The sequence below is a fragment of the Zonotrichia leucophrys genome, chromosome 1 (assembly GCF_028769735.1).
Source record: "Zonotrichia leucophrys gambelii isolate GWCS_2022_RI chromosome 1, RI_Zleu_2.0, whole genome shotgun sequence".
NCBI classification, from domain to species: domain Eukaryota; kingdom Metazoa; phylum Chordata; class Aves; order Passeriformes; family Passerellidae; genus Zonotrichia; species Zonotrichia leucophrys.
In genome coordinates, this window is record NC_088169.1 from 96,268,215 (window position 1) to 96,277,732 (window position 9,518).

Consider the following 9,518-nt stretch of genomic DNA (forward strand, 5'->3'; position numbering starts at 1 on the left):
AGCCTCCAAAGCCCACAGCCCTGCTCCACTTGTTGGTACACAGTGTGAGTAGTGGATGAGTCTCTGCTGTTCCCCTAACAGATAAGTTATTTCTACCGGGATTGTCAGTGAATGATCTTTAATGAGAGTTGCTTATGGCACTATTCAACATTGAAAGATGTGTGGTAGGACACTATTACTACAGAAGACCAAATTTAAAAACAGTTACTCAGGCTTTTCAAGGGAAAAGAAGCAAAACCTTTATTCCTAAATCAAGGAGATGAGTTCCCAGCCTCTGAGCATTAAGAAGGTGCTACTTTTAAAGATATGTTACAAGAAAATATGATACATTATGATATGGAAGTACAGGGAAAGCTCAGCAGTGATTACAAAATAGTGAAGAACAGAATGGCAACAGACAACTACAAAAAATGATATTCAGAAGTTCGTAGAAGCTTAGATATTTTGCTATGGAAAGGTAGCAAACTTGTCATGTTCCTGCTGATGTGATGACAAGGGCTCTTCATTTATTCTCTAGATAACTTGACACCAGTCTAATAGAAAACAAAATGGGATAAAATTAGAAGAACTGTAAAACAGCAGAGAAGACAACAACATACACCAACCAACGGAAACAAATAGAGAAATTGGCTGCATGACCTTGCCCAAAGAGTCACCATCCATGGCTGAGTGTTCAAGTGGCAGTCAGTCACAAACAGTTTCCCTCAGGGGTCTGTACTGGTGCCAAAAGCATTTTTGCAACTTTCATCAGTGTCTCATTGACACAGGGAGCAAGGGCACCCTCAGCAAGTTCATGGCTGACATGAAGCTGTGTGGCCCTTGGTGTGTTTGAGGGAAGTGATGCCAACCACAGGGACCTGGGCAGACTCAGAGAGCGGGCCCATGTGAGCCCCCACCAATCCCTCCTGCAGTTCTGTGTCCAGCTCTGGAGGCCCCAGCACAGGAAACTCATGGCCGTGACAGAGCAGGTCCCAAGGAGGCCCACAAAAGCCAGTCACAGGGGCTCAGGGTATGGAGACAGGCTGAGAGAACAACCCCTCTTGAGACTGGAGAAGAAAAGCCTCTGGAGAGGCCTGCCTGGGGCCTTCCCAGATACAGCAGTGGGGCACTTTTATGAAAAACAGAGATGCTTTGCCAAGGCCTGCAGTGACAGGATGAAGAGCCCTGGATTTAAACTGATAAAGGGTAGCTTCAGATTAAAGGAAGACATTTGTTCTGCTCAGGATGCTGAGACAGTGGAACAGGTTTCTCAGAGGAGCTGTGCATGTCCCACCCCTGGAAGTGTTTGAGGCCTGGTTGCATGCGGCTTTGAGCAACCTGGTCCAATGAAGGATATCCCTGCCCATTTCAGAGTGAGGATGGAAGTAGATAATCTCTAAATGTTCTTTCTAGCAAAACCCATTCTGTGATTCTAGGATTATGATCCAGAAATGGACAAATCTACCCCCTCCAGTATATCTTTGCAAAAGGACCAAAACAAGTATAACTGAGATGATTGGCCTTCTTGCCCTCAACTCTACCAGGTCACGTTTCAAATACATCACCCTCTTCTGCTTTTAAAGGGTCAAGTGCAGAGACTTCTGCTGCTCTCACTGCATGCATGTTTCTGCTGTGGGAAAAACTTACTAATAATAAATATTTCCTGGTAGTTTGTTTAATTTAACCAATTCGTTCAGACTGATCCCACTGTTCTTTATAAATCTTTGTAAATATTTGACCACATTTTATGCCCTACATCACCTCAAAAAACTGCCTGTTATTTTCAGTGGAGCTGTAAGCCCCTTTACAATGGTTACACAACTGCATGATATATCTGATCTTTCCCTCATTTACTTTCTGGGCAACTTGTCCTTAATTCTCATCTTTTTCATGAATTTAAAGAGGATTGTGAGAAGGAATTCCTCTGCTAGATAGCATTGATTTTATTTGAGTTCTGGAAACACAGAAAGAGAAATCCCATCATTTGTGAATTTTCAGGCTGAACTGCACAAAGCCTGGCAGAGCACCTGCAGAAGAGCCACACCTCCGAGAACAGGTTTAGTCTGCACCCACTGATCCTTGACTAGTGAGTAAAAGCCCAGCCTTCCTGGGAAACTCTGACTTACCTTGGCTGTCCACACCAGACCACTCACCAAAACTGCATAGACCAATGCTTTGCCACAGAGGATGAGGTAAGTGAGCTTCAGGGAATTTCCATACCGCAAGTACGACTCTGCAAGTCAAACACCATTTGAATTTGTGCATTCCATTTTCATCATCATCATTACAAGATGCTGGCTCTGATGCAGCTTTCATCAAAAGAGAACCCTTGAAATCTTTAGCTAAGCAACATAAAGGAACTAGAGGCAAATGAGTGGCTCTGTGGGCACCAGAGAACCAGGGAAGGGACAGACCACAGTGACTCAAAGAGCCAGAAGTGAATGCAAGTCTAGGAAAGACAGAGATTGGCTTTATGCTGGGAAGGTACTGAGTTCCACACCTACTGATGAACTGGGCTGCTCATCTGACATCCCAGTTAGGAATGCAAGGGAGGCTGAATCAAAAGATACCAATGTTTTATTTTGTCTCATTATTGTCAGTGGCATTATGAGTGCTGCTGATGTATCAGGAAGATTTAAAAAGCCCAGAATAACATGCCTTCTAGACGTTTTATTCTTGAAGATTTTTCACTCTTAAGGGGTTGCCATAGAATTGAGATACAAGATCTGTCTTGGTTCATCCTTAAGATTCCCGATGCATTCAGAAAATTCTTGAAAAACAAGAGTGTGCAAATATGTGCATAAAGTGGAAAGAATGTAATTTGTAGTATGGATATCGTCCATACATGACAGCAGTGTTGAGCAGAATGTGACTCATCATGGGAATTTTTCCTCGTTTGATACTGAGAAATAGTCAGAATATTATATCCTGAATCTTGATGTCAGAATCACTTGGGCAAGTATGGATCATTTCTTTCCTGGCTGAGCAAAATACTCCTAACCGAAGTCAGTTTCTAGGAGTGGAGAAGAATATGAAGAGTAAATGTGAGTCTACAGGAAGGCACCGTGACTCCATCAATTTTCGAAATGGAATCATAGGGGAGACCTAAACCCCAAAGCTGAGATACATCCAATATCCATAAACAGCCTTCCGAAGAACTCTTGTTCCTTTTCCTTTGTTTTTGTTTCTTTTTAATATCACATGCAAATCACTTACAGGAGAAGTAGAAGCTATTCATACAGCAGATATCTCCCACACGTTGTACATAATGTCAGTAAAACTGGCATTAAAATACACACTGATAACAGCCTGAGAGAAGAGGCAAAATTCCCTTTACGTGAGAAGCCACACGTACCTTCTGTGAGTGCACAACCTGAAAGACACAAAGGAGCTGAAAGTCATGTTTCTCTTCAGAGCAAACAGAATACAGATTTTAGAAGTCTCAGTTTATCAAACACTGCTTCATTCTTCCTACTGAAAGTAGGTGTTTTATGATACTGTGCAATTTACTCTACTACAGAGATTTCTCAGTGGAAAGCCTGACGAAATTCTAGATGTAGAATGGTAACCCAGGGACAAAGGCCCAGGAATGGGAAGAGACATATGCTAATACCTAGATCTTTACGTCTGTAATTGTGCCAGAAGAACGCCTTGTATGGAAGCTATCTATAGATGTGGCTCATATCATAACACTTGCTCTTTTGATTTGTGATTTCTCTCTGATACAGTATGGCAAGAGATGTTTTTTTACTCACCAGCATCACCATGGATAAATTTGTTTATTGAGGCTGTTGTTCCATTCTGAAAAAAAATGGCAACACACTCAAAGCGATTCAGAGGGTTGAACCACTCCCAGGCTGGCATCCTCAGTCGGCTGGTCAGCGAGTAGGTGCTCCCATTCTGTGTGGAGGACTCGTCTGTCCCCACCCCTTCGGTCCTTTTCACACCATTCACCCTCCAGACCAGAGTCAGGTGGTCAGGGTAGAAACCAGAGGCCAGGCACACCAGCGTGGCCTTGCTCTTCTGCTGGATCTCCTGCTTTGATGGGGAAAAGATGGCCACCGCTGGAGGTATGATTTCATCATTCTCGCCTGAAACACAAAGCAACATGGTCCAGAGCCTCCATCCCTCTGTTCAGTCAGAACCCCCTGGAAATGGTCCTGAGTTTGTGCTGTGTTACTCCTGAAATACCTGGCCTTTTAACTGCTGTCTATTGGACAATTCATGTCTACTGGATATGACACACCAGGACAGTGGAAGGATTTCTTTTTGCTCATCACACAGAATTTTCACGGGTCTGGCCACAGAAATGCACAAGCACATGAAATTCTTGTATGGTCTCTTGCCAGAAGCATACAAATCTGCAAAGAAACTGAGCAAACAGATGGGCAGAAAAGTCCCCAGTTTTGCTGTAAGGACTCTATTTGTGACATTGTATTTAAAGTTAAGGGAGTCTCTTATAAGACACAAACATCTTCAGCAATCTGGGTTGCATTCCTGGAGAGGGAGTTAAGACATGGTGGTCATTGCAGTGTTCAGAATTGTACTGGCATGGGATACGCTACTTGGCCCCCCATCTATGAGATGAGCTGGAAGGAAGGAAGGAAGGAATCAAGGAAGGAGTTGATCCTTCTCACTGTCTGAAGTGAAAAACAACTGAGGCATATTGGGGTAAAGGGTAACTAGAGGTCTAATTGTCTAATTGTCTAATCTTATAAAACATATGTAATGTTAGTTAAAACAAAGACTGGTTCATAAGAGACAAAGAACAGAGCTCTATTCATGCTAACCTTCTAAAGATATACATTAAATAATTTTGTTGCAATCTTAAAGCCAATTCTACAGAGGCCTATTGTTATTTGTCACGTATGCTCTACTGCTTGGGAAACTTTTCTGCTTGCTTGGGAACTTTTTCTGCTGTATTTGCAATGCTAACAGAACTTCAGGCTAAGGCCTGTACACCTTTTAACTATTTCCTAAAAACCCTCTAACTTTAGGGATTCCAACAAGGCAGGTAACGTGAATCTGCAAGTGATGGGTTTTTTCTTGGGTCTTAACCAATGCATTTTTAAGAGCATTAAACAGGATTTTATGTAATTTAATTTTTTGGTTATTGTAGGTATGGGAAGCTCTGATCCTAGGCTACACACCTTCCCAGAATGATGCAAGATTCCATAGACTTGCAAATTAAATGTGTTTCCCTGTCCTAAAGTGTTTAATACCTACTTGTATGATAAATAAGGAGAGAGTTCAGTCAGAAGGACATTCAAGGCCGACATGAGAAGTTACTCAGAAGCCAAGCAGTGAGCCTAAAAGACAGGGTTGTTTCCATATACTAAATCAAAATGCCTTTTTGACCCATCTAGCATGAGAAACACATGAGGTCTGTGAGTGCTGCAGGAAAAAGGAATGTAGGGGAAACTATGGAGCCAAAGAGAAAATTATTACTCTGGGGTGTTTTTTTTGTATGAAGGCATGGTGAATTGTGGACGTTCTTCCTGAGCACTCTCCCCTTTGCAGAGGGAGAGAGGTAGCAGAATGAGCAGAAATTAATATCTTGCAGAGATCTTGTCCCCTAAGTCCTCGTGTTTGCATTCAAATGCTGCCTTAATTGTGACCACCAGAGCTTGCTCTGCAAAGATCCCCAGGCTGCTTCTGTATGAGCTTGTACAGACTTTAGATGACCTGATATTAAATAGAGGTAACTCCCTAGAGGGTTTAGCACTGCTCTGCTTTCCACTTCATGGGTATGAAGAGAGCTTGATCGCTCCTACTTCTCCCTGCCAACACTTAGCGTTATGATTTTTTTTTCCTATGCTAGAAGTATCTCTGACAAATTCTTCAGGTCATAACCCTAAAGGCTAATGAGTGAAGAGATGGAAACCGATAGGACGGCATAAGAAAAAGGAGAAATTTAGTAGGCTAAAGAATGAAAGGAACAACTAAAAAATGGATGGTAGGTGAAAAAGTGACAGAATGAAAGAAAGATAAAAGTACTGAAACTACTGGAAAGACAAAGAAAATCAGAAAGTTAGCATGCTTGAAATGGAATAAAGGCATTAGAAAGAGCAAGAACTAGAAAAAAAAGTCTGATCAGCAGCCCCTTGTGTTCTGGTCTTCCTTTTTGCTCATAGGAGACACTGACCAAACACTTGATAACTTCCATGCATAAAACTCATTCCCTGTCACACAGATTTCACCCATCCCAGACAAAAAGTATCACAGTTCTTCCATCCCCATCACCGCAAGGTCAATTTCATAATTTCTTCTTATCTTTCACTCCTACTCTCATTTTAAAATCATCTCTGTAAATGCTACATACCATGAACACAGGGGCAATTTTCAAGTGTTCTTCACACTGAGCACTTGGGTAAACAACAGTTCCTTACCTATGACTCTGAGCACAGTGCCGACTCCAAAGTGAAGCTGCTGGTTTGCACAGCTGTACAAAGTCAGGCTGTAACCCCCAGTGTCATTATGCTCTTCCTGCCAGATACATAGCTCCTTAAAATGGTACTGTTTAAAGGAGCAGGCACCAGTGAGGATTTCTACAGTTTGCTATCAGATGGGGAAGTAGCAGATGCAAAAATTACTTTGCCCTGTGATTCCAACATGCCCCAATATAGGTGATGTTAAATCCTTTCTGGAATGGGAGAAAACAGAGAAAGAAAATGGGAGAAAAAGAAAAAGAATAGAGGAAAAAAAGTATGCTGAGAGAAAATAATACAGTCCTTGCTGAGTTGTAGAAGTTGTGAGAAGGATTGTTTGCAGAACCCAGCATCCCAAAGCAACTATAGACAGCCTGCAAACCATCTGTGGAGAGGCAAGTAAAGTGCCAGCAAGATTACTCCTTCTCTCCATGGTTCAGCCCACAAGAGAATCCAGATTCCACCTCCAAAATGCTGCTTTGGATCATTACACAGATAAACTGAAAAAACCTGAGGACCTGCAGGAACATTTTTCATTCCCAACCTCTATAATATTTCCTTGAAAGATGGGTGAAAATTAAATTATTTATTCCCTTCTCCCTGCATGAAGTTCCCAGAAATGAAAGACAAAGGCTGCAGACGCAAGGACCTCAGCATTGGTGCCTGTAAATCCTATGTTTCCATAATGGCACATCTCATTTTAATAAGCAACCAATAAAGCATTAATCTTGTTCTCATGGCTGCATGAAAAATTATCATTAGTAAGCTTTTAATTAAGAATGTTCTTGTCCCCTAAAGCAGTATCACATAGATCACAGAGATCGGACTTACCTATGACCGTAAGTTTTGTCCCACTGCCAAAGAACAGTCTATTATTATTCACACCATTTTTCAGCTGCAGAAAAACCTCTCCTCTACTCCCAGACCTCTGAGCCAAGCCTGTGGACTAACCCTCCCCTCATGTGGTACCAGCAAAAGAAGAAATACGGAGTACATTTATCTCAGATCTCCTAGAACACAGGTCTGTAAGGAAAACCACCAAATCTGTGTCTAAACAACTGAGATCAAGATCAGAAATACCCTGTCCAGAGCCCTTCTGCTTCAGGCTCAATCAGTTGTTGGAGGTTCCACCATTTCTTTGGATGATATTTCTCTATTTATCGAGGTGTCATATTAAAATATTAGAAAATATTTCCCATATGTCAACATTCCCTAAGATCTCTTCCTCTTTGAAATGAACTATATATTATTTCTGTGGTTTTCAGTGGCTGTTTAACATTTGTTCTGAAATAGTAAGATCATTGTCCTCTGTGATCTTTGTATTCCCATCCTGGCAAGCCTGTATAGTGGAAAGAAACTGGCTGCGCTATGGAGAGCTACTTTCTATAACAATAAGGAATACTTAAGCTACTTTCTATAACAATAAGGACTTTAAAAGCTGCAGATAGATTTTAGTATTGCTTATTATACAGTATGGTATATACTAGTGCCTTCTTTTTTATAAATTAAAAATGCTAGCACACTTGTTTTCCATGGTTATCTAAGACAACACATTATTTAATTCACCCTGGGAAGATCCAAGGTAATTGAGGTTTGTATCGTCTTGACTTGTGTTTCCTAGACCCCTTCAAAGTGTAACTGTAAGTCAGTTCTTTCCAGAGAGATAGACAGTTTTTCACTCACTTGTCCTTAATCATCTCTAGCCCCAGCAGAACCAGCATTATAGACAGTAGCCATACTTTTGCTTGAAAATTTTTGTACGTGTTGATTCATTAGGACAATGTTTTTTTGTGTCATGCACACATTATTTCTCTCATTCCTTATCCTCATTCTTTCTAGGGACACTTTTTTCTTTACTGAAAACATATTCATTCAATTCTCCAAAATGAAAAGGAGTGTACCTACCTAGAGGACCCAACTTATTCTATTCTCTGAAGTAGACAGGGTTACTAGCACACCAGTTTAATAATGTTAGGGAAGTTAAAGATGATGTTCTCTAAAGAGAAGACATGGCTTTTGATGTGATTTAAAAGAGGAAACAAAAAGTTCTTACCTATTACTGTAAGTTTTGTGCCGCTGCCAAAACGCATATCAGCACTGCTCACAGTGACAAAGTGATGTATCATAAGCCAAGAGAAGGGATGCACTGCACCTGCCTTTCTACAAGCACAAGCTTTGGAAACTGTTACTGTTCTTGGAATCCCAAACATCACCCATTATTTATTTGAGCTGGTTCACCTTTGGCAGGGAACTAAAACAAATCCCTTTGTTTCCCCTTCCATGGCTGGCCAGCTGTCTTGGACAGTCTTTCAGGATCCCCTTCAGTTTTCTGATAGGTTAAAATAATCCACACAAGGAGAGCCCAGAAGAATCTGTTGACTGGTCCCACACAAACCCTTCATAGCCATTAGGAAGAACTGCAGTGAGACAGTGGGGATAGGGATTACAGGCAACCTTTGCTCTCATAGGCATGAGACAGTCAGCAGATATTGGAAGATTATTTCAGGGAAAAAAGCCCAACACATTTCATGTAGTGCCTCTGGGAGATACCTGCTATATGTCAGAATTCTTTCCGTAATACTTGTATCACTTTAAGAATGAACCATTTTGTCATCCCTTGCAAATATTGGTTAATCTGGAAAAAAATAATAATTCCAGCTTTGCATGGTTGATAGGCTTCAGGTGCATCTGCAGTCACAGTTTGGATTGGTGAAAATGAATTTCGATATCTCAGAATTTCCTAGCTGGCTTGCCGCGGAGGGCAGGCTCAGTTCTCAGATGATGAAAGTAAGTCCCAGCACAGAAGGTCTGGTTAGAGAAACCAAGGCAGAACATGCCTGCTCTGCTGCAGGATTCTGTGCAGCTGCCTTCACACGCTCTGCCACAAGGCTCATGCACCCTTGGGTTTTTGTAAAGGCTTCCTGGGGAATGTATCATCGTGGTCCCCCCCCCACTGTGCCACAATGATATAACCTGGTACAAAAACAATCCCAGCCATGACTCCACCCCCTCATTTTGTCAACCAGGAATGATTGCCATGATTACCTGTGCTAGTTTGGACTGTGGTTCAGTTAATTTCCTTGAATTAAAGGTTACTGTGAAGTAGAGTTT

The 9,518-nt window shown here is 41.6% G+C and overlaps 1 gene segment (V, D, J or C); it reads right to left on the reverse strand.

Moving 5' to 3' along the window:
- Positions 1-276: 276 nt before the first annotated feature.
- Positions 277-8,508, reverse strand: LOC135442797 (T cell receptor beta chain MC.7.G5-like). The segment is given in 5 exon segments: positions 277-533; positions 2,106-2,212; positions 3,335-3,352; positions 3,735-4,070; positions 8,461-8,508. Coding segments are annotated over 5 exon segments (525 nt in total).
- Positions 8,509-9,518: the final 1,010 nt, after the last annotated feature.